This window comes from Calliopsis andreniformis, chromosome 3 (assembly GCF_051401765.1).
Source record: "Calliopsis andreniformis isolate RMS-2024a chromosome 3, iyCalAndr_principal, whole genome shotgun sequence".
Taxonomy (NCBI): domain Eukaryota; kingdom Metazoa; phylum Arthropoda; class Insecta; order Hymenoptera; family Andrenidae; genus Calliopsis; species Calliopsis andreniformis.
Window position 1 is genome coordinate 18369563 of NC_135064.1, and position 25368 is coordinate 18394930.

Below are 25368 nucleotides of genomic sequence, written 5' to 3' on the forward strand. Positions count from 1 at the left end.
ATGAGATTACTTTCTTATACTTTTTGCAGCCTTAAAGCATGTACATTTTTATTGGTGAACCACAATAATCGAACACACACAACACAATTGTAACACACAAAATGTTAACAAACAAGAATGTAGGATATTTTCCCAAGATAGAAACTTATGATCAGTTGAGTTAATATTTTAAACGATAAAAAACAAAGCATAACAAAAAAACAAGCTTTACCGGACACAAGCATACATGAACTTTTCTTATCATTTTAATAATTACAACTAATCTTCTATAAATCTCCCTCATTTTTGTTAACACCCTGTACATACAACATGATTTGAAATCTGACACTGCACTCATCACTACTAAGTACCAAAGATTTCTGTAATGAGGCAGCACCTACATATTCGTGCGACAACTAAAATTGAATTAGGAAAGCAGGAATGAAAGGGAAGCAGACATTAAATTCTGTCTATGGTATATTAGTAAAAAAACATTCAGAGAGTTTAGATAACTCTATTTTAACTTGAGGATTAATGAAAATCTATTAGGTTTAGTAACTTGCGAGAAACGATTGTACAGCTTGGCCATCTGACGGCAAATTTGAAAAATATCGACACACTAAACGTCCAACTGTTTCCGGCTGGAGGAGTGATGTAGACTTCAAACATTTAATGTATAGAATTGTGAATTCTTTGACATCCATGTATAATTAGTAATTAAATTGTTGTAAATATTGTAAAGTTAAAGTGGCATATGAATATGCGTCGATTTGTGTGTGGTTGTAATAAGATGTGAACGGTGAAAGCACTCTAGCAAAATATGTGTACGAATAGTGACGTGTTTCCATCTTGACAATTACGAGAATATAAATAAAGGTAAATTGGATTTAGAAGATACCTTGTCTCAATAAAATTAACGAATATTTCGAACCTATTTTTAAGTCACTTGGCTTCTGCATAGTGTTCACCTCTCAATGCCGCTGATCATTGGGTTAAACACCTCTTTTCCATAATACAGATTACGTCACTTTGCTACGTGTTCAAAGCTATTTCTCCAATTTTATTTATGTGTTCTGGCTGGCTGTACGTTTCTTAATTTTATTGTAACATGGGCGATCAATATGATCAAAAGTACTTTGAGGTTAACTTTACAGTATCATTGCCGAATATCATTACTAACATCTCTTTTAAATTATTTTAAATATTCCTTTTTGTATGAGCCCAATGAGCATTAAATAAATAAATAACTTAATAAGTATGTATTATTTGCATGTGTTTAAAATTTTGTAATGTGTCAAAATAATGTATGGATTTAGATATAAATAATTAACGTTAGAGTGTCTATGATATTAAAAATTCTAATGTTACGGATAATACAGGATTTAGGTTTTTGTTTTGTGATATTCATTTTCCACAATGAAAAGTCCTATTGTAGATATATATAGTAGTAAAGAATTTCTTGTTTTTTTTTGTATTTAACACTTTACATAAGATGGCATTGAAAAAGTACAGGGTTTCCACTTAGATGTTTTGTCGTAAGCATTAAATATGCTACAAGGTAACCTGTGGGTATTATGACATTCAATATCTATACAGGTGGATAATATAATTAGTTTACCCCAGTCGTGCTTTCATCCAATTAGTCTATGAAAATGAGAGCAGTGGGTGACACACTGTCTGATCACTTTATAAAAACTTTCACTGCCATTGACTTCATTATTTCTTACTTGTAAAAGTTTCAATTTATCTGATATAAATTATGATAAAGTGGTTTCTGTTGTTGTTAATTATACAGTTCACAATGTGGGACACATCAGAAGAACCACCTGGGACAGCAGAAGGAGAGTCATCTGAACCTGCTGCACAGGGAAAAGAAGACAAGTGTGAAGAAAATAAAAGCCAATTGGAATCTTTTAAAGAAATCATGTTAAAAAGTAAACCAAATTTAAAAAAAGAAGAGGAGGTTCAGGTAAATAACATTTGTTTCATAAATGTTTAGTAAAAGCTTTCTAAATATGGTATATAAATTTTGATTGAAATTTAGGAATATGCAAGGAGACTTTCTAAAATTAAATCTAGAGCTAAATTGTCACGTAGGAACAAAGAAAGAAATTTGCCTTCTAAAAATACGTTAGATACATCTGATGCAACCTTAGCTAATACATCTGAAGAAACCATAGATGATATCAGCCAAGCAAAAACTGCAAAGGCAAAATCTACTTTACTCCAAAAAAAATTGGCAGAAGATAGAAAAGTGTTTGAACAACGTACAAAGGAAAGAACTGAAACCAAGCGAGCAGTTGAAGAAAAAGTTGAAGCTATCAGACAACAATTAGAAGAGAAAGACATGTCCAATCCAGAAATAGGGATAATGGGTTTGCAGAAGGATCAACCATTCGTTACACCAATTAAACCAGTCATGATCATTTCGGATGTTAGTATTTGTTGCTTTGTTACAATATTTTAGTACAAACATTAATTAAAATAAAACAAAAATATTTCATTACAGGTCATGTCACCAATACAGGTTGAAAGTATCAGAGAAAAAGAAAATAAAATTACAGAACTTAATAATAAAATTTTAGAATTAGAAGCTACTGTTTTGGACTTGCAAGAAAATTTGAAAGAAAAAGATTCTGTCATTGAGTCTAAGACGAAGGCAGTTACACTTATGTCTGCAGATCTTTCTAAAAAAGGTAAAACAACATTGGATACTCTTGAAGATACAAAAGACGAAATGCGAACAATGCAAGAACACTTTGTACTTTTGGAGGAATCACTGAAAAATAAGAATGATAATCTCTTATTGCAGTTGCAAGAAAGAGATAACAAAATAGCAGAATTAGAAGAATCAGTTAACCGGTAATTTTACAAATTTTGTTAAGGTATATATTATAAAAGAATGTTTATTTATTGCTCACTTTTATTTAGGTTTGAACAACAAGTTAGTGAACAAAAGTTATCTGAATCAGCAAGTGCCGACTTCTCTCGTACTACAATGGATACTTTAATGGAGACCAAAGAAGCCATGAAATCAATGCAAGAAAATTTTGTACTTATAGAATCTTCACTTAAAGCAAAAAATGACAATCTCCTTCAGCAACTGAAGGAATACGAATTAAAATTAGCAGAAGCTAATGAACGAGTATTTAAACTGGAATCTGGTATTGGAATAGAAAGAGATCCGAAGGTAGATGATTTACAATTTAAGTTAGAAAAATTGGAACATGGTAATAAACAGCTGCAGGATGAAAAGTATGAATTACAAAAAAGTATTGCTGATCTACAAAATAAAATTATAAGCATATCTAGCAATGGCAATGGTGCAATAATAGAAAAGGATAATCGAATAGTTGAACTTGAGAACTTGGTAGAAGAATTAAAGCAATCTAACAAGCTTCTTGAGGAAGAATCTAAAGCAGAACTACAAAATCAGTTAGTGGATTTATCACAGAAAAATGAAGAATATGCGAATAAAATAACTGATCTCGAAAATTTGGTGCACAAGCTTGAAGAACAAAAAAGTGAAATTGCAGCAAGATTGCCAGATGAAAGTGCTCCTAAAGACGATGAAAAGCTAGCAAAACTGACTAAGGAATTAGAAGAGTTGAACAAAAGCATGATAAAAATTAAAGCACAGCATAAAAGCAAAGTCAAAAACTTACAAAAACAATTGGAGAACTTTAAGAAGGTGAGACACTTAGTACATTTCTATGTACTGAAATTTCATGATTATGATAATGTTCAGAAATCTTTACATGTGCTTTCATATTTTAGGTATCAGACACAAATGCGGAACTTGTCCGACTGGCGAACCAAGTGGCACTGTTAGAAGAAGAGAAAGGTAACCTTCAGCTGAGTCTGGTAGACTTTGACGAGCTTAAAGGTAGGAACCAGGACAGAAATTCTGTTATTGCTGTTTCCATTGTTCTAGTTTTGTTACCAGTTATACGTGCAAGGCATTGTCTATTTATATTCTGAGAACAATTTGTTGTCCGCAGTCCTACTTTCCTTAATACAAAAAAATTTCAGTGTTTATTTATATATGTATATAAAGAGAACATATATAAAGCACTTCTGTTATTATTGTTTGAAAATTCGTTTCGTACGAAATACTTGTTTATTGTGAACTGTTAGTACTGTTTTTTTATTCTTGATGCTTTACTTTTTAAATGGAATATTGGTACTAGAACAATTACGTTTGCGCTAGTTTCTGGTGATGGAATCCTGTTATATGATTATTTATAAATATATACTAAATTGTAAAATTATTTATTCAGAACACTAATCAATTATATTAGTATATGAAATATTTTCTCTGTTTTAATATAACATGGTACCTACTTTTCTTGTCAAAGTTTGCTACACTGTAATTTGTAGACGACTTATTCCTTAGAATACAATGATAATATTTCAAATAATTTGTATATACTTTTTAACATAATTATTTTATTTGCATGAAAAATTAGGAGAACAATATCCTTATTTTTAAAATGTCAATCACAATATACTATATCCAATTTATATAGTATATTATTATCAATATAGTATCGAACATAGTTAATGCTTTATTACATTAACAAACAAAGGACAGTTAAATTAACAAATAAGCCAATATATACGTGCTTGTAATGATTGGCTAACTGCTTGGTAAATTCATAATTTTAAAACTATTAATCATGCTTTATGTATAATTAAAAAAAGGGAATAATATTCGGCGAAGAGTCAATATATTTAATTAAAAATGTTTCGTCTACACTTGTTAAATTTCTATCTATGTAACATTTGAGTTGCTTGCTTTGCACTTATTATCAGTTAATGTCAATTATACATACATCATTGGCATGTTGTAAAATCTGCATAGCCTCGGCAGGAGACTGGCAAGAACGCATTGTTGACCTCGAAAATAAAGTATCTGCTCAAACAAAAGAAATTCAAATGCAAATTGAAGCCATTGCCGCTTTAGAGAACCAAAAATTGGATCTTATGCAAGGTAAATCATTGTGTAGTGTACTAATTAGATTAAATTAATAGTGAATATAAAGTTAATAACATTAACTTCATGAGACATGTTTCCATTTAGAAAAATTAATTCTTTTGTAATATATATTTCATCTGCATTTCAGAACTTCATGTAACAAAACAGGAGATTTCGTCATTAGAAGCGGAAAATGCAGAGTCCGAAAATCTTAGAGTTACTGCGGAAATGAAAGTTGTGGACCTTGAAGAACAGTTGGAAGCTATGCACAAATTGCAGAATGAAAGCAAATTGGAATCATCGTCGGAAGTTGATCGTACAGAATTAATTAAACGAATAGAAGAGAAGGGAGCTTCTGATTCTGGATCCACTGAATCGTTTGAAGCTATACAGGAATTGGATAAAACTGAATTATTGAAGAAGATTGAAGAGTTAACACAGAAAAACAATGAATTAACTCTCAAATTAAATAAATTCCAGGAGAAGGAAAATTCACAGGCAGGGTCTACGGAGTCATTCGAAACTATAAACGATACAGACAAGAATGAATTACTAAAGAAAATCGACCAGTTGACGCAAGAAAATAGTGACTTAACAATGAAGTTAAGCCGAATAGACGAGAAGGGATCTTCGGATACAGGGTCTACAGAATCTTTTGAACGTATTCCAGAACATAATGAAAGTATAACAAAAATAGAACTTCTAACCCAGGAAAATAATGAATTAGTGATTAAACTTATCAAACTTGAAGAACAGTTACAGCGTATGCAAACTGATCGAACGGAATCGATGTTGGATGTAGATTTGAGATCAAAAGTTGATACCTTGGTAGAAGAAAATAATAATCAGTCTTTAGAATTATCAGAACTTAAAGTTCAATTAACAGGTCTTATAGAAGAGAATAATAATTTACGATTGCAAATAGAAACTTTGACTGCTAAAGATGCATCCATCGAATCCGAACATTCTTCTGGAAGATCCAAGAGGGAAGCAGATTTTATGTCAGAGATTGAGACGTTAAAAGAAGAAAAAAGTCGTCTTGAAAAAACGGTAGCAGAATTACGCGATCTCGTAGTACCCGATCTTGAAAATAAAGATTTGAAGGTAAGAGTAGACGAATTGTTGAAAGAAAATGAACAAATACTCGCGAAGGTGTCGGAACTTAAACAATTTAATGAAAAATTGAAGGAAAATTTGATTGATGTGGAACGAGAGAAAGAAGAATTACATGTAAAAATAAATCAGATGTTGCAAGACAGTGAGAAGCAAGAACTCATTGAAAAACTAGACAAATTAAATCAAGAAAACGAAAATATCATGCAAGAAAAGCAAGAACTCTACGAACAAATTAAGGTTCTTTCAGAAAAATCTAATCAAGAAGTGTCTGACTTGCCTCAAGGAGATGAATCTCATTCTCAGCATACGGAGTCGCTGATTATAGCTTCCCTCGAACGTGAAATAGAAGAATGTAAAAAATTGATCGCTGAACAAACTGGTATAATCGAGGAAATGAAAATTAAGCTCGCAAATAAGGAAGAAGAATTAGAAAATAGAGCTGAAGGGCACGAAACATCTGGTCTTAAAGTTGAAAGTTTAGAAAATGAATTGAAGGAAATGTCCATTCTTATAGAAGAGTGGAAATCAAAGTACAATGAAATACATGAGAAAATGGAAAGATTAGAGGAAGAGAAAGCTTCGACGGAAGAAGAATATAAAATGTTGCGAAGTGAAAATGACATGCTACTGGAAGAGAAGAAAGAAAAAGATACACAAAATAATTTAATAAAGCAGCAATTGGAGCATACTACTTCGTTATATGTTATGACAGAAACGCAACTTCGAGAGCAGCTTGAGATAATATCCGAAAAGGAAAATGAAATAGCGAGTTTAAAAGCTAATATTGAAGATAAAGACCATGAGCTTCAAGCAAAATACACAGAATTGCGGAACAGGATGATTACGATAGACAATTTGCAAGATGAATTTAATAATTGCAAGATGGTAATGCAAGAGAAGGATACTGAATTAACGTCGATGTCTAATGAAATTGCAGATTTGAATAATATATTAAAAAATAAAGAGGAAGAAATGCATGTGTTAAAACAAGATATTGCTGAATTGAATGAGAAGATACAGGAGTCGAAACCCTTAAAAGATTACAATGATCTGATGGAACAGTTGAGATCTAAAGATATGATTCTGGATGAAACTCAGTATCGGCTCAATGCCACGATAAAAGAAAATAGTAATTTATTAGAGCAATTGAAAGGTTTGACTCAGCAAAATAATGATATTCAAAATCAACTGGCTGAAAAGCAACAGGAACTTACTGATTTAATGGCAATCAAGGAACATTTGGATGCGCAAATTGAAGAATCGAAAAATGATAAGAGTACAGCCGATAGACGAATTTGGGAGCTGCAAAACATTGTAGATAACAATGCTAAGATCGTTGAAGATCTACAAGCGGAATTAAGAACCGGATACAAACAAATAGAACAGCTTAAAATAAAGCATACAGAGGATATGGAATTACAGAATCAAAGACTTGAAAGTCTGATTGAAGAACTAAACACTAAGACACACGAATGTGAAACACTGAAAGATGAGCTACAAGAAAAAGAGAAACTTATTGGACAGAATGTGACAGAGGAATTTAAAATTGCATTGGAAAGTAAAGTCTCCGACTTGGAGCAGAAATTGAAAGATTCCGAGGATAAAATACAAATGCAACTAGAAAAGATGAAGAAAATCGCAGCGAACTTAAAGAAGAAGACGGCAGTGTGTCAAGAACTTGAGACAAGAGTAACTGAATTAGAAGAAAAATGGACCACTGAAAAGGACGAAAAGGAGGCCAAGAACAAACAGATTCAGGATGTAGAGATCTTGGTGCGTGAGAAAGATAATAGAATAGTAGATTTAGAAGAAAAATTAATGCAAGCAAGGGATGAGGCTACAGAAGCTTTCAAAACTATCCAGAAACTCACAAATGATTTAACCAACTCAAAGGAAAAAATGTCTTTACTTACACAACAAGTTACAGAACTGGAAGAAGAAATTGTAAAACTCCAAACAAAAGCTGAATCTTTAACAGCTGAGCTTGCAATAGAAAAAGACACCAAACAGAGCATAATCTCGGATTATGAAGCTTACAAACAACAAGTTAATCAAGATAATGAACAGAAGCAGTTGGAATTGGAAGAAATGAAGGAGAAAGCAAGAGAGCTTAGTGTGCGAATGCAAGTTATGGAAGCAGAGTATGTTGAACAGCTTGCATTGATAAAGAATCTTAAAGCTGAAAATGGTTTGTTGCTGTCAAAACAAACACAGATCAATGAAAAGTTGGAAAATGTTGAGAAAGAATCCGAAGAACGAAGAATGCTAATTGAGCAAATGCAAAAAGTAACTGTTACCACTGTGTCAGAGGCTACACAAACTTCAGATGAAGAAATTACTGAGGATGTCACGAAAATTACTAATATACAGCACTGCAGTCACTGCGAACAATGTCAAACACTGGTACAAGCGCTAGAGGCCAAGTTACAGGAAAGAGAAGCTGAAATTGAGAATTTGGATAACGAATTAGCTAATTCTATTGGTAATTTTGTTCAAATGCGCGAATCCCTCAGGTATAACGACTTGATGAATCAAACTACTATGAGAAACAGGTCTTTAGAGGATCCTTACAATGATCTTCTATTACAGTATAATGAACTAGTAACAAGTAGTGAAGAAATAAAAGCAAAATTAGACGAAGCATTGAAGGAAAATAAGAATTTATTAGACAAGATTGAAAGTTTAGAATCTGCAAATGCTACTTTAGAACAGAAAGTAATTGAAACAGAACAAACATTAAACGAAAACAGACAAACTATGGAAAAGTGGGAGAACATTGATTCATTAAATTCTGATGTAATAAAGCAACGTGAAACGGAATTACTAAGTATGCATAAAGAGAATCAAAGTGTTCAGGAACGTGCTATTCAACTTGAACAGGAATTGAATTCTCAAACAGTTTTATTGAAGTCCGAAGAAGAACAACGAATAGAAATAGAAAAACTGTTACAGGACACCAAACACCGTCTAGAGCAAGAAATTGAGTTACTGAAAATTGACAGTAATAAAAATGAGAAAATAATAGAAGATCTAAGAATCGAATTGGGAATGTTTAAAAATCAAAGTACAGAATCCACAATAGTTAAAAGGGAAGCGCCTACTTTTGACCATCCATCAGACAAACAAGATAATGCACCTCAGCTGTTTGACGCTTCTAAAATTTTTGGTATGTCGTTTGCTGCTGAACCTGATCTTCTAGCTGAAGCAGAAATAAAGAAGTTGCAAACATTGTTAGTTGAAAAAGAAGCTCAATGCTCTAATCTCACTCAAGAGATTAATCACTTACAGAAACTAATGATTGAAGAAAGATCACAGCTATCACAAAACTATAGTCAACGTGTAGAAGAATTGGAAAGCTCACAGAAACAGTTACAGGTAACACAAGAAAATTTGGAAACGTTGGAACAAATTTTAGTCGACAAGGATAAGCAGATTGATTTTCTAAATGCAGAATTGCGAAACCTTAGCTCGCAAATAACACAATTGCAAAATGATACAAATAATGAACCAAGAGAAGAAACATTAGTTAAAGATAGCCAGATAGAAGAATTAAGGATGAATTTGACTTCTACGAAAGAAGCTTTGAATAGACTAATCGTTGAACGAGATCAACAAAATGTTTTATTAGAATCATACAAATTACAAATCACTAATTTGGAAGCTGAATTAAGAAATTCGACAGATTCTGAATTAATACAAGATTTGGAGAGCCGTATTTCTAGTGTTACGAAAGAGAGAGATTTATTACAATTACAAGTGAATGATCTATCCAGATCCATGGAAGAACTGAAGGATTCTATCGAAGCTGGACGTAATTTACGAGTCGAAATCGAGAACACTGCACGTGAAAGGGATGAAGCCAAGGAGCTCGTTGCAAATCTTACACGGGCTTTAGAAGAAGCTTATAAAGCTACCGATAAAACTCCTACTGTTACAGGCTCATCTACTAAAGAATCGACACCTTTAGAGGAATCTACAGTTACACAAATGGCACCAGATACTTCAGAAATTGTTGATAAAGATTCTAAGCAATTAACTACTTTAGAAAATGAGTGGGATGTAGATCCTATGGAAAAACTTTATGTTGATGCAGAAACCTGGGATTGGAATGCGGAAGATGCACAATTGGCTAGTGAACATGTTGCTGCCACTTTAGTTCCCAGTGTAGAAGCGCAATTACGTGCGAAGGTAGATGATCTTCAAGATCAAATTAAAGATCTGGAAAAGGAAAAGGAAAAGATGCTGGAAGAAAATAAAGTAACACAACTCAGAAGTACTAAAGTGATAAAGAAGCTTAAGGAGTACAAGGTACAAGTAGAAAACCTTCAGCAGCAATTGAAAATACAGAAATCCACAAGTGACTTTTACGAGCTCGATTCTGCGATAGAGGAAGAGCTGAAATCTCAGATTACTAAACTGGAGAAAGCTTTGAATGAAACGAAGGAGGAGCAGAAAACTATGATTGCCGAGAAAGAGGCTTTAATGAAACGTTTAGATGTTGTTGTTTCTGCAAATGAAAGGTATATGGAAATGAAAGAAAGGCAGGATATGGATATAGAGGTGTTACGTATCCGAAATAAAGAATTATCTGACAAAGTTGAAGCCCTAGATAAACGATTACAGGAAAGTATAAATAATTCAGAAAGTAGCCAAATTGCTCAAAAAGAAAGTGTTCTTGCAAGCGAAGAAGTTAAACCAAGTACACAAAATTCTCGCCAGAAGAGTTCTGATGAAGAACACTATGAAAGTTTATGCAAAAAATACAAGGACGAGATCGATGATCTTAAAGACGAGATGGAAGCCCTTGCTACAGAAAACGAACAACTACAGCACTTTTTGGAGGAACAGAAGATTAAGTTATCCACTTTAGAGTCAAAACGTACAGCAGATGAAAATGAATCTATTCAAATCGTTGACGACTTAAATAAGAAGATTTCGGAATTACAGGGCATGTTAAGTAAATCAAGGGAAGAATATGACTTGTTGAGGAAACAATATGAACAGAGCTTAATGGATGCTAACGATCAAGTATCGGCAATGAGGCAGAATGCTGACTTCCTAAAAGAAGAGGCATTCGAGAGGACAAGTAAATTAGAAATGGAAGTAACCGATTTGCGACAACAAATTGAAGCGTCTGAAGTGAATGCAAATGAATTGCGAAGAAATTTGCAAGAAGTTCTTCAAGAAAAGACAGGTCTAGAGGAAAGATTAACAGACTTAATGTCGTCTTCTGAAACGCAATTATCATCCATGAGTACATCAATGGCAGAAGTAACTGATCTCCTAAATATTAGAATACAAGAAGTTGCAGATTTGAAGCAAGAACTTCAAAGACAATATGTAGATCACGAGGAGGCGAAGACACAATTGCAGGATAATATACAACAATTGAATCAGGAACTTAACGAAAAGAAACAGCACGTAGAAAGCTTGAAAAAGTCTCTTAACGATAAGGAAAATGAGGTCATTCAGCAGCAAAGTGTAGAAACTGTCAGTGCTCTTGTAAGTCAAGCAACTCAAGAGCTAGTGCAGAAGCATGTGATAGAAATTGAAGAGAAGGAGAAACAAATACGGTATCTTCATGAAAAGATATCAACATTGGAAGCAACTATGAATGAATATCTAATGGAGAAACAAAATAATGTTGACCAATTTAATGCTCAACAAAAGGAATTGGAAAACTTGACACATACTTTGGCAGAACAAAGTTCAATACTGGAGTCCTTGCAGTCGACTTTGGCTTTAACAAAGGAGCAGTTAAGTAGGAAAGAGTTAGACTTATCTGAGAATGAAGAAAGAATTCAGGAACTTGCAGCGCAAAATCAGGGATACAAACAAATGATTGAAGAATTCCAAAAACGATTAAATGAATCAGAAATAACTTCAATTCGTGCGTATGAATATGCTTCACGCATACAGGACCTAGAACAAGAACTTCAAAATGTAAGAAGCGCTCTGGAAAAGAAGGACTTTGTTTTAGAACGGTACATACAAGAGTCCTGGGAACACGGCAAAAGCTTGAGCAATAGGACTGATGTGGTTCTTGAACTCCAAACGGAATTACAAAAAGTTGATACTTTAAAGAACGAATTATTAGAAAAAACCGAACAAATAAACCAATTACAGTCGCAATTAAAAACTAATCATGAGATTTTAGAAGAAACTAAACACAATTTGGACGAGAAGGTACTGTTACTGGAAAAAAGTAACCAATTGTTGAATGAGAAACAATTGGAATTAGATAGGCTATCTGCTATACAGTATGATTTGCAACAGCAGCAGCAGCAACAGCAACAACAACAACATAGTTCTTCTACTATAGTTGATGGTTTTCCTCTCTTTAGAATGGATGACGATAATCAGAACTTGCAACATACTATAGATACTCTGAAAGTCGAATTAGAGAAAAAAGAGGAGGAAATTGAGCATCTCAAATATATTTTAAATGAGAATACTTATCCCTCTATAATTCAAGAAATGCAAGAGCGAATTAATAGTCTTTACAATGAGAAGGCCGAAATAGAATCCTCTTTGGAAGTGGCTACTTTGAGAGTTGCGGAAAAAGAGCAGCAAATAGATAGTCTGAAACAACGAATTGAAATACAGAATCAAGAATTTGTTTCTAAAGAAGAGACAAATCTAGTTACTAGGGAGCGAAGATCTGTTCAAGATCAAGAGGAAATCGTTAAATTACAGAACGAAGTACATGCCAAAGAGCAAGAAATAAATGACTTAAAGTACATTATCGCTGAGAAGGATTCTCAGTTGTCACTTCAAGCCAGTATGGAACCTCAGTCAGACGACTTTGAATTACGTGAAATGGTACAGAGATTATCTGCCGAATTGTACGCTAAAGAGCAGATGGTACAGCAGTTGAAATCGACTATTGCAGAACTGCAGAAAGAAATATCGCGTCTACAAGAATTCGAGAGGCTATCAGAAGAAACCAGAGAAGCTATAAGAAGGCTTGGTTTGGAGAAGGAGCAGATCAGGGTAGAGGCACAGGAATTCTTAGAGAAGAAATTGAAAGAAAAAGAAATAGAAATTGACGAAATAAAGCAAAGGTTGGCTATCGAGAATCAGAGCATCTTGGATGAATTGCGATTGAGAGATAGAGACATAGAGAATTTGAAAAAACAACTAGAAGAGTCTTTTGCTAGAGAGCAAAGGACAAAAGCTAAGTTAGATCAGAAAGAAGAAGAATTTGTTCGAGTTAATACAGATTTAACAGAAAAGGAACGTAGATTAGCGGAATTGAGTATTACCAAAGACACAGAGCTCCATAATTTGAAAGTTCAAATCCATGAGAAAGAAGTTCGCATAGAGGAACTTCTAGCTCTTTCCGATGAAGAAGAGAAGCAGCTTGCCGAGTTAAAGAATACTTTGGAAGCGAGAGAAACGGAAATAAACTCATTGAAGAAAATTCTGGAGGATAAGGCGAAGGAATATGAGCTAATTCAGAATGTGTTGAAGAAGGATGTTCCTGTTGTTGATATATCTACAACTCAAAGTTCAGATGCTGGTGACGAGATCAAAACCTCTACCTCACAAGAATTAGACCTTGCTTTGTACATGCTTCATCAACGAGACGTTAGATGCGAGGAATTGACCCACGAATTGATGCAGTTGATCGAAGAACGTGACACGTTGCAGTTGCGTTTATCTAATGCGATCAGAGTAAATGAGGACCTAAGGAAGATGGTAGGAGTTAAAGAATCAGGTAACCCTGATTCTACTCTGAAGAATGAAGATGCCTCTAGCACTATGGAACCACTTGTAGAACATCCATCACCTTCAAAGTCAGAGGGACCAGTCGAGATAGCCAAAGAAGCTCTTGATACTCCGATTGAAGAAGATAAGGAGACTCTTGCCTTGAAGTACGTATTAGATACACTTTTGGTTTTAATTAAATTCGATTTAATTATTTGTCTTACTATATGATGATTCTATAGAAACAAAGCGTTTAATTAATGCTCTTCTTCTGTATAGCCAGTATTAAATAGATTTATTAGTTTAAAGATAAGACTCTCCGTATCCTGCTAATTCAAGAACACATTTGTTTATCCCCTAATTTTGCTTAGTGTGTAGAAGATCCTGGAACAAGTTTTCCAAGTTGATCCACCCTTTCCTCCATAACTCCATAGAATTTTCAAATGTTTGAAGCTCCGAAAGAATTAATCTGAGATCAAGATATAGATGTTTTGAGTTGCTTAAATATGAGTTCGTTTCAAGAATACGCGGCAAATATTGGAGCTCCTAGAATCTTCAGAATCTTACAAACTCAAAGGTTTGATAAAACGTTTACTTTAAGATTCTGTTTCTGAGATGAATTCGTTGTGTTACTATGAGGGTTGGTCAGGAACTGAGATTCCTGATAGTCAGTGTGTTGCTAGGAAGACTTATTCTTCGTTTTCCATAGTCAAGAACGTGTTAAAGCTTTATTGGTAGTATGTATGCTCCTTACTTCACTGTACAAGCTAGTTTTCCCTTTAGGCTGTCGCAGTTGCACTCGGTGAACCACGCAAAAGACGTGCGGTTGAAGGATGAACGAGAGTTGAGGCATACACAGCAAATGTCTTTGTTAGCGCACAAAGACGTTTTAAGCACCTTACCCCCTGAAGCAGCTGCCAGGCTCGTCAATGCAAATTATACACTCTGTATGTATCATCAAATAACTTCGATGATTGTATATAGCAGTATGTTTTGAATTCTTAATTACTTGTGCTTTTCAAAGTGTAGTCATATTGAAAAGTTGTAGTAGATACATCGCTTAGTTTGAAAACGGATTCAAAGTAGAAAGAAGAGTATATTGTTTAATGTAGATAAAATATATGTTTACAGCTAGGGACGTTCAGAGCCAGTCAAGTGTCCTACTGAATTGGCTGTGGGGTAAAAGGTAAATTTTTAATATGAAATATTGAAGCTAGTTAGATTACGATTGAGTAGCAGACATTAATGTTGTATTCTTTTGCAGCACGCCAAAAGTTGTACACATGTGATAGGGGACACCAATAACATCGAAATGGTTTCTGTATTTGCCATCTGGATACATTCCTGCCAAGTGCCAACTGCCAAGACTATTCCTGCAACTACGCTAGACCGAAAAACGTAATTGTAATTACTTTTTAGTAAGGTTTCGGCTAGTATACCGTCGTTGTAAGTGCATACTTGTGAGAAGTTACATGCATCTTACACAATCCCAAGGGTCTAAATATCTTCATATTTTTGATCTGACAGTACACAGTAATGTTACTGAAGTCGTGCTTATCGAAGGTTTCTAAAAAGTCGCTCCTCTTCGAAGCAGAAGAGAGTGCGAGGAGATGACTTAATTGTATTATAATCGTTGTATAGCCACCGTTCTTAGGTACGTTGCAAGCGAAGTATTGCCTTGGAGAAAAGTTTATATTTCAATTATTTTATAAACTATAAAATTGTTAATAAAAGGTATTTCTCCGATATCGTTAGGTATTTAGGGGAAGTGTGTTCGTTCTGATAATTATTCTTCATAGTTCCAATCACTGTTGAGTTAAAACGTATTTGTGTAAAATATCTGTATTTTGTCAGCTATTTGTTGAGTATGTTTATAGAGAAAGAGATGTTGCTTGCCGCATGAAAAATGAAAATACGAAAAGAACAGTTGACAGGTTACACGATAGTCAAAGTATGATGTTAATTAATGACATTTCACCCGTCAGTGGAAATGCAATGATTATCTATTGCTTTTTCAACGCGATGATTCGAATTTCCTACTTCCACAAAATTTTGTACAGAGAAAAGAAAACGTTGACGAATAAAGAAATTATGAGACGAAGTATTTATTCATCGATGCGTTTTCATTATGGACATTGCTGTGATGAAACATGGATAAATGTATTTCTAATCTTGTTACAGATGTTACTAATATTTTATAATTATTATAATTATTTACAACAAACATTGTCGTTATTTTACTGGGATTGAGATGTAATTGTAAGAGTATTATAGCCTATTTACAAATAGTGGAATGTGTTTCATGCACCTCGTGAAAGTACAAGCTTACTAAGCAAGCGGTACCTCGTGACTTAAAGAAGTTTCTGGTCCTATTAAAATCATCCTATCAATAGTATAATTCTAATATATACTATGTGGATGACATTTCATGAATTAAAATGAAATGAGATGACACGAGGTAGAAATCTTAAAAAAAAGTGTTTTCCTAAATAAAACTAATATTTCTAATAAGTATACTCATTGAAATGGTTTCACTATTAGTTGTATAGAAAAATACACATATGTATATTAGAGCCTCTATGTTAACTTTTGACTGATATAATAGATTTTTACTGTGACTAATTGAGGTCCACACCTCGTGCATCTCTGACGAAAACATCACTTTATTTCTTCCTGTTTAGGTGTACTATTTTGTTTAATATCTACAGGTCTAGACATGGACAATAATTCTTCATTAGTATTCGCAGTACATGTGGTCATTGCGTAATCACCGCCATAATCATAATTTTCCCTGTCATTTGGAACAGATTTTCCACATTTCAAAGCGAATAACGTCATTACTCCAACTATGAAAAGACCAAAAATAATAGACATCACCGCGACTGCTGGACCAGAATATGGTTGAACCTCATCCACGTTTGTGTAGCTCAGCGCTAATGGATTAGGTTCGTCCCAACTGGTCCAAGTGTTATTCCAAAGCGATGGGTTTGCTCTAGGATCTCCATCCAAATTTCCAGGAGGTATGACAGTTATTCTATACTTCATTAGGACCCCTTCTAATATGGCTAAAATCACGGGTCTCTTTTCAGCGAGATTTACCATTTCACAAGGATCTTTTGCTATATTAAAAAGGCAAGGAGTTCTCATTGGGTCACAAGGAACCTGTAAATTACGTATAAGAAAAAAATTAGTTTCTTATTGTGTATCTCACCATAAACTTCAGGAAGCATTATACTGTCTTATAATTATTTTAGTTTTACTTTTACAAACCTTGTCTTCTGTGTTGATATTACATTTTATTTGTGCCTTTTGTCGTAACTCCAAGGCCTTGTCAGTCGTGAGTATCTCCTCCTGGAAATTTTTTTTTAAAACAGTATCGTCGACGTTTCTCACATTCCTCTTCCTTCTTTCATTCAGTTCCATCGCTTGTCTGGCGGTGATAACGCCGGAAATAGCAACGCCAGTTTTGCTGTGCAACACTTTCTTAAGATCGTATTCAGGAGAAATACCCTCACTGGGGTGTCCACTTGCGCCAACCCAAGCACTTCCGGTATCTGTCTGACCGATAACGTATTTAAAATCACCTCGCCTGATAGCAGCGTAATTACTAAGGTCATCGATATTGATCACTATCTCTGATCTAGAACTAATCTTGTCTGATACTAAAGCTGGCCAGAGATCGAATCCATCAATATTTTGAAGTTTCCTCGTATCCACTCCTATGAAATAACTTTCTTTAATCATAAGTTTCAAAATATTTACATTGCTAATTAATTTCTAACAAACCTGCTGCAGATAATAGCGTAGGAAGCCAATCAGACACGAACATCATTTGATTCGAGACCCTTTTTGACGTCTTGATCAAAGGACTCCAGATAGCCGCTACTCCCCTAATTCCTCCTTCCCATGGACTGTCTTTCATCTGTTAAATTATGGAAACCTTAGCTTCAACATTTGTACCTGCAGCTTTTGTAAAGTACTTAAGAAGAATTTACGCCTCGGAGAGGATAATTGCTGCCCTGATTGCTCAGTATGCCTTCGGTCGGTGCACCATTGTCACTCATGAAGAGCACTATACTATTGTCTAGCATTCCACGGTTCCTTAAAGCGTCCATCACTTCGCCCACGCTTTGATCCAACTTCGAAACAACGGCTGCAAATCGGTGAGTTTCAGTTCCTTATTTTTCTTACATTGTAAAGTGTTTTAAAAATGTATATACCATCCCTGGCAAAAAGTTTTGGACCAAACGCAACAATACTAAGTTACTTTAAAACATTGTAGTTTCTTGAAATGTAAAATATTGTCTATCTGAGTGGTACAGTATTTACCAGCTTGAATCCTTCTTCCAGGATCAATAATATAGGCGAACTTTGCGATTTCTTCGTCAGGCGCGCGTAAAATCTGATTCTGATTCCCTTTATGAGGAGCCAGATGAGCTAGATACAGAAACATCGATTCGTTCGTGTCGTGTTCTTTGATTAACCGTATCGCTTCGGCTGTGAAAAGGTCCGTCGAATACTTCCCTATAGTGTCCCAAGCGACTGTGAGATTTCGCCTCATATCGAAGCCTCTAAAGTCGCTGAATTGAGGATCCTAATAAAGACCTCTTCAAGATCAAACCTATTCGTCTTTACACAGTGAAAGAGTTAGTATTCAGAAAGCAAGCAATGCCTATTTACCGGTTCTTGAGTAATATGCGTGTAATAATCTTGAAGACCATTCCAGTACCCAAAATGGGTATCAAATCCGCGATACGTTGGAGTATATTCTTTTCTGAAATATCCCAGGTGCCATTTGCCTACGGCGTGTGTCTTGTAGCCTGCTTCTTTTAAATACTGTAATCAGTATATATTTGCCTTCATTATCTTTATTAGTTGATTAATAGAAATGTAATACAAAAGTGGTAGCTGTTGGAAAACCTACTTCAGGCAAGAGTTTCTCGTTCAACGGAAGCCCTCGCGGTTCAGCTGGGAAAAGAACCGAGTGTTGCATGCCAAGATGAATTGGATTCTTCCCCGTCATCAGAGCCGATCTGCTTGGCGTGCACAACGCGGGCACGTAATGATTATTCAAGATAATACCATTATACGCAAGGGCGTCGATGTTCGGCGTAAGGATTTGATCGGATCCATGGAAGCTAACGTCGTTCCACCCCTGTGCATAATTTAATTATTATTTTGCTTCGTTGTGCTCATTTCTCGCATTGCTATCAGGGCTAGTCACGCAAATTTGTTACGTTGTCTGATTGTTATAATTAGACTGCGGATGTTCATGCAAATTCCTATTTTCATAAACATAATTGGAGAAGTGCAATTTAAGTAGAGATTTGTCTCAAACTCCAAATACTATGTATAATTATAGTTAACTTGAAACTTCGCCTTGTTAACACCATGTTGACGATGGTTTGCAAACACCAATTAAACATATAGGATATTCGCTCACCATATCATCAGCAAGAATCATAATAATATGAGGCTTCTTCTTGTTCCGCTGATAAGAACCACGTAGATCGTCTCTGAAGTCCATATGATCCTTCCTGAACTTGGTAGACTCTTGGGACTCCGCTGTTTTCTTCAGTTTCAGTGATGAGAAGAAGAACGCCGCCACTTTTATTACCAAAAATTCCGAAAGGAACAGCAGGACGAATATGTGTGTTAACAATGATGTATTCATTTCGGAACTTTCTGCAAAAACAGAAACAAAAAGTGTAGGTATTCAATGTCCTTCGTAGAAATTAGCTTCACTTCCACTGTATGCACAATGTTGCAATTATTAAAAAATAAATTTTCAGACGTAGTTAAGGACGATTATTTCGCCCAACAGTAACATTATTTTTAAATAAGAATTATTACGTTGGCAATGAAGAAGGGCTACCGCCATGAGCCATGTCAATCGCGAAAAGTTTTCCATTTCTTTCCTCTCATCGCCCTTTTCGGGCGAGAGGGACTACCTGTTCAGTTCCCCTTTTGCAACCAACTGACTGGTAAACTGGAGATGTCCTGCTTTATTATCACTTTGGTTTTTCCGCCTGGGGGGAGGCGAGGAGCAAAGCGAAGATTTAGAGCATAACGAAAACGCTCCTCTGGGGAGGAATAAGGAGCAGAGCGCGAAAATTTTCAACGATATCAGCTCCTTCGACGCGCTGCCTGGTTTTCCTGACGAAATCGATGCGTCTGATAAGAAGGCCCCTTGATATTAGGTACCGAAGGGAGATCGAGTGTCAGAATGTAAGTTTATGTGCATTTCAATTTTTAAATGCATACTGTTGTCACTTGGTAATAGTGCATAGACTTTCTGATAATTTTTCTATGATTTCTTTGCCACATATAGTGGAAATTTAAAAACAATTTATTATTTCTAGAAGGATCATGAGTTTAAAATGACTTTTTAATTTAAATTTATTTTATGAGGAAATGGAACAGTTATAATCTGTTTTTCAAGCTTTTACATTTTCTGATTAAGTGCTGCGGCAATTAGTTGCACATCTCTTGAACAAGCTTCGCGTACTTCGTGCAATAGTAGCTTCGAGAAAATCTAAATATTGAGGATACTAACAAGGTTTGATAGGTATCTCCAAGATTCCTAAAGCGTTCAGTCGAAGAGTATATAATTACTGGGAAATTGATTATAAACAGAGCGGTTAATTTAAAGGAAATGATCTGAGGAAAAACTACGTTGCACGCATAAAAGGTCATTAACGCACAGTTTTATCACGAAAGTGTTCTCTAAAGAACCAAAAAAAAAGGAAAGTAACGGCAATGGTAATTGCTTCATACGATCTAATAGATACACGCGAGCAAAAATTTCAATCAGTGGAGAAACTTTGCTGCGTTCAAGATTTATCACATAAACAGATTTATGTACCTTCGTATTCAAATTAGGCAGTGAAATATTACGTAGAAATTTCGATTTCAAATATTCGCCCAGTCGTGCATTTACTTTCCCATTGGCGACCAAAAAGGAAGGTGGAGGAACCGCTATGTTTAATGCATAGTTTTGAGATCAAATTGTAATTTCGCGAAAATTTCTACCCTTCGTTAATATAATTCACATTATTACGCGGAACGGCAGTTGGCCAAATACGATTTGAATAATTAGACGCCAACGTAAATAAAATTTTGTACACTGGCCAATGGCTTTGCGCGCAATTAAATTTCCAATAGAGGTAATGTCAGGACTGTCATAAACGAAATGGCTGGAAAATCACCTCGCTAATTGCCGTTAATTCGATCGTTGCCATTGTCCCACCCCCTTCCCACTGTTCGGAACGCGATATTCTATTATTCTGTGATGGCAGACTTTTCATTGAAGCTTCTTGACGGGAAAAATGTGAAAAACTTAATTATGTAACTGTTTTCTGTTTCTGGGACAGATAGAAAAACGGAGTGCAGAGACGCATTTCAAGGGATTATTATGAAACTTAAAACAAGTCTCTTTCAGTTAGTCATATTGATACAATTTTTTTTTAAGCTCATTGGAAGTAACTATCCACATTTCCATAACAACTTATTTTAATAAAATGAAAATAACATAACATTGGTATGGTTGGAGCTGGAGGCCCCTGCTTGCGCCTAATACGCTTTTTGGTAAATGCCTATAATTATATAAAGGACTATTTAGTATTCACTCGAAATATTATGTCTACATATTATATTGATTTACGCGTTGAACGAGTAAATCAAAAGTTTTTGCTGTTACGTGTTCAAAGAATGTCTTCGATCTTTATGTTATCGACAGGCATCTGTTCTGTACTGTGGCTGGGGTATTTCTCTTAAAATACGTACGTATTTGTTTCTGCCATTTCTGTATATCCTTTGAATACGAAACAGATTGTATGTTCTTTTTAAAAGTCCCGATACATATAGGATTTTCATAAAGTCCAGTTTCTCAATGCAAAGTTTTACACTTTTTATTTTACAATTATTATTTCTTGCACACTGGTTGATTATTTGTAACAATGTTTCATAAAGTGGGCGCCACTAACGTCACTAGAGTGACGTTAAGATTTTGCAGTTTGGTAGAAAAACGGTTTAAGATGTGACGGTAGACAAATGGACTCAAACAATTAATTTTTACGTTGTCATTCTCTGAGTAAAAATTTGACTGTTTTATTTTCAATAATTTCCCCCAGAAAGTGTGCCTAAAGAAATTAAAAAACAGTATTGATAATATACGGGTACAGGTTGTCTACTGTCTCGTCTTAATAACCTCAGCGTTCGAAACAGTCGAGGTTCGGTGAGAAACATAACGGAGAAGAAAATTTCTCTTCTCTTTTTTTAAAATTACGAAGTCTTCCTGTATAGCAGTTAATCGCAGTGTGGCTCGTGCAGTGCATTAGACGTATAAAAACGTTGCACGAAAACGTGGCTTTCTCATTACGCGGTTATGGTGCTAGAAAAACCGTATGCTGATTAGCAGACGGATCATCGTAGATGGTATTCTGGTTAATGACTTTCTTAATTAGTAATTAGTCGCCGAGTTACCCGTTCAGACAGGTACGCTTTAAATGACACTAAAAAAAAAATTTGTTCGTTACTAACAGTTTTTATATAAACACGCTATTAGCAGGAGAGTAGAGACGCGATTAATATGAAGTATGTCGTTAACAGAAATTATTAAACAAGATATAAAAGTGTATAAAAAGCTGACAGATAGTTCGAGAAAAACAGTTTTTTATGGGTAAGGAGTTTCATTATTGAATGTTAGATGTGTGAATAGATTTTATATGAAACGTATTTTTGTGGCTCTGCTTGTCTGAGGCTTTGAAGCCTCATTACCATTTCCATGTCACTTGCAGCGTTATCAACGGACTGTAGAAAGCGACCATAGCGCTTATTATGGTAGGAATTAAAGTTCGAATAAGATTTAAGTTGGCCTTTCGTTTTGTGACGAAATTGAAGCAATAGTTCATGTTCGTATTCGTGGAGTGACTGCATGAGTGTATTATCTTATAATTAATAATGAATTAGATAGGGCTTGAAATAAGCGAAAGTAAAGTATTAGTATTTGAAATGCTTCAGTAAAATTTTTCGAACGAATGAGAGACTCAGAATATTTTTAGTCACACCAATCTAATAATCGAATTGAAACTATCGTTACTTCCAAATGATTTTCCAGGTATGTACTTGAATGTATTTTTATTTAAAAGCAAAATCTAGAATTTCGACATCTGGTTCTTGGTTATAAGTTGAATTCAGACAGAAATTTCTATGTATAGATAAATTATAAATACAGCGTGCAGCAGAGATCATAGTATCACAAAACATGATTTTACGTGAAAAAATAAGAATAAATTTAATATGACATTCTCTCATCCAAGACTTCGTTTTTGAGAAAATCGATTTTAAAATTTAATTAACTACGACTAACTTAATAGACGATTAATTAACTACGAATGGACGATACTCAAGTTGTACGTCGTACACAATCGTTTGGGCACTGTTCGCGTCTCGGAAGATGTCTCGTGGAACGGGTAAGGGACAGTGTTTTTCACGAGACTTCTCACGAACACAAGTCAATCTAATTTCAAAATCAATTTTCTCGAAAGCAAAACCTTGTATGAGAAAATGTCATATCAAATATTTTTGTTATTCTTTCAAGTAGAATCATCCCCTGCTTAATTGTACTATGATTTTCGCCACCAGTGTAATACAGCAGTAGCCATTATTTTGGTAGAATATTTTATAGAAAGGAAGTAAATCGAGTTTAACGTTTCTCGAGTTGTGGGTATTGTTAATGCTTAACACCCCTTCCAAGAGGGCGGAAACACGTACTTAGAGAAACACAGTCGTGTCGTAATTGCCCTACGTGAGTGGTAACGAAATTCTACAGTAACCAGTAAGTAGTGCGTGCAAAAGTTGTGTGCAACCCCAATTACTGTAATAAAGTGTACATTCACGCGACAAGCATTCCAGGCTTTTTATTAAACAGCTACACTGCTATACGCTTCTTTCACACGTGATTCTCACATTTTCGTTTATGAGCAGCTCTGCTTGCATCCTCTCTCGATTTTTGCTGACATTCATCGCGCACAATCGTGCAATGAACTGCAACTGCAGTGTTACGTCGAATATGTACAGACCGCTCGAATTCGGATGTATAAAAATGAGGTTATGCCAGCGAGGTGTACTATTATCCATAAGTAAGTATTTGGACACTTGCTGGAACTTGATTAAAACAGTCATATCTTTAAAGCTGTTCTAGGTTATACATAAATATATATTATATTACCACGATCTGTTAGTTATTAAGTTTCTCAAGTTTAATAATTCATTTAAGAAGACTTTTATTAAAATAAAAACATGAATGTTTTAATCAGGTTCCAGGAAGCTCCCAAGTACTCTTGGACAGTAGTGTATATTCATCTATTTATCCATTGTAGAATATTTCGAAAGGTAGGTTAAGCGTCTTAAGATTGAAAAGTGAAAATACAATGGATTTATTTGACAGCAATTCATTTCGAATGCAGCAGCCATTGAAAATTAACGTTTTCGCTGAAAGCGTTATTGTTCGGCCTGCTGTATTTTTTGTTCCATTTTAACAAGCGCATTTCATTATATGAATAAAGTTGTAGAGTCTGTCTGGCAGCGACTGAATCACCGCGAGCGAAATGAAAAAAATCGAGCTGTATAAACATAGCCAGCATCGCTGTTACATGATAATCGATTATTTCCACCAAGCGCGATAGATCGCGTTCGATAGACGAGTCTGTTTCGATAATCGTTAGACGTTAACGTATTAGATCAGTATACGCTGTGTATTGCAGTTCAATATAAAAAGAGCAGGCAGTCAACGACCAAAATATTGACGTTATCTCTGCGACCTGAAGGCAAAACGACGTAAGTCACGTATTTCTGTTTTCGAGATAGTGGCGTCCGCAGTTTTGAAGCTTAACCCATCAGCGAAGGGCTTATGTCGTTTTACTTTACAGCGGTGTAGCTATGTAGAGATTCGTGACGATAAGATTTGCTTCTTTTTTTTTTAGAATAGTGAAAGGATGTGTTACTTTGGGGACGAAAATCGTGTCATTGTGTACTGTGGAGGGAATCTACAGGTTTGCAGCGACTGTGTATTGGGTGAGTACTAATTAACTAATTGTTTATCGTATTTCTGTCTTTTGAACTATTGTTTCAATGTGCATATTCTCTATTTGAATGAGAGATTAACGTTTGAAAGTATATCGACTGAAAAGTTGTGTTGCCTACGACTTTGTATGAAAAATTCACGATATTTCGTTATTGAATCTATGCCAAGCGTATTTGAAAGCCATCATCGAGTTACATTTTTTCATGTGTATTCTTCCGCCATGTTTCCCATTTTCTGAATTTCACATTTGCGCCTAAGGATTTATATGTAGATTGAATCAGGATTTTTATAAATATCGTATTTTGATTGATATATTAATTTTGAATTATTACATATACAGTAATTACTATATACAGTAATTTTTGAATTATTTTAAATAATATACTAGAATCAGTACCTACTTGTTCGATAACACTTTATCACAAGACGATCACAGTTTACTTTTCAATACGCCTGCATCTGTATGCACAGTAACTCTGCAATCTGACGAGAACGTTAA

At 34.8% G+C, this 25368-nt stretch overlaps 2 protein-coding genes across 5 annotated transcripts; one reads left to right on the forward strand and one right to left on the reverse strand.

The window, feature by feature from the left end:
• Window positions 1-634: 634 nt before the first annotated feature.
• Window positions 635-15884, forward strand: LOC143177513 (uncharacterized). Of its 4 annotated transcripts, none has more exons than XM_076375459.1 (11): window positions 635-855; window positions 1775-1948; window positions 2024-2413; window positions 2489-2841; window positions 2911-3670; window positions 3757-3865; window positions 4844-4972; window positions 5106-13950; window positions 14567-14730; window positions 14915-14969; window positions 15048-15884. In XM_076375459.1, exons 2-11 carry the CDS (start codon window positions 1781-1783, stop codon window positions 15070-15072), a joined length of 10998 nt encoding a protein of 3665 aa, XP_076231574.1. In that variant the 5' UTR covers window positions 635-855; window positions 1775-1780; the 3' UTR covers window positions 15073-15884. The 4 variants fall into 4 exon arrangements, with proteins under 4 accessions (XP_076231574.1, XP_076231576.1, XP_076231577.1 ...); XM_076375461.1 differs by having other exon boundaries at window positions 3757-3823; XM_076375462.1 differs by lacking the exon at window positions 4844-4972.
• A 547-nt stretch (window positions 15885-16431) lies between these two features.
• Window positions 16432-19341, reverse strand: LOC143177514 (arylsulfatase B). The gene is given in 8 exon segments (XM_076375464.1): window positions 16432-16945; window positions 17054-17499; window positions 17546-17705; window positions 17779-17936; window positions 18113-18377; window positions 18464-18619; window positions 18708-18938; window positions 19227-19341. Coding segments are annotated over 8 exon segments (2004 nt in total). The 5' UTR covers window positions 19311-19341; the 3' UTR covers window positions 16432-16441.
• Between the last annotated feature and the right edge of the window lie 6027 nt (window positions 19342-25368).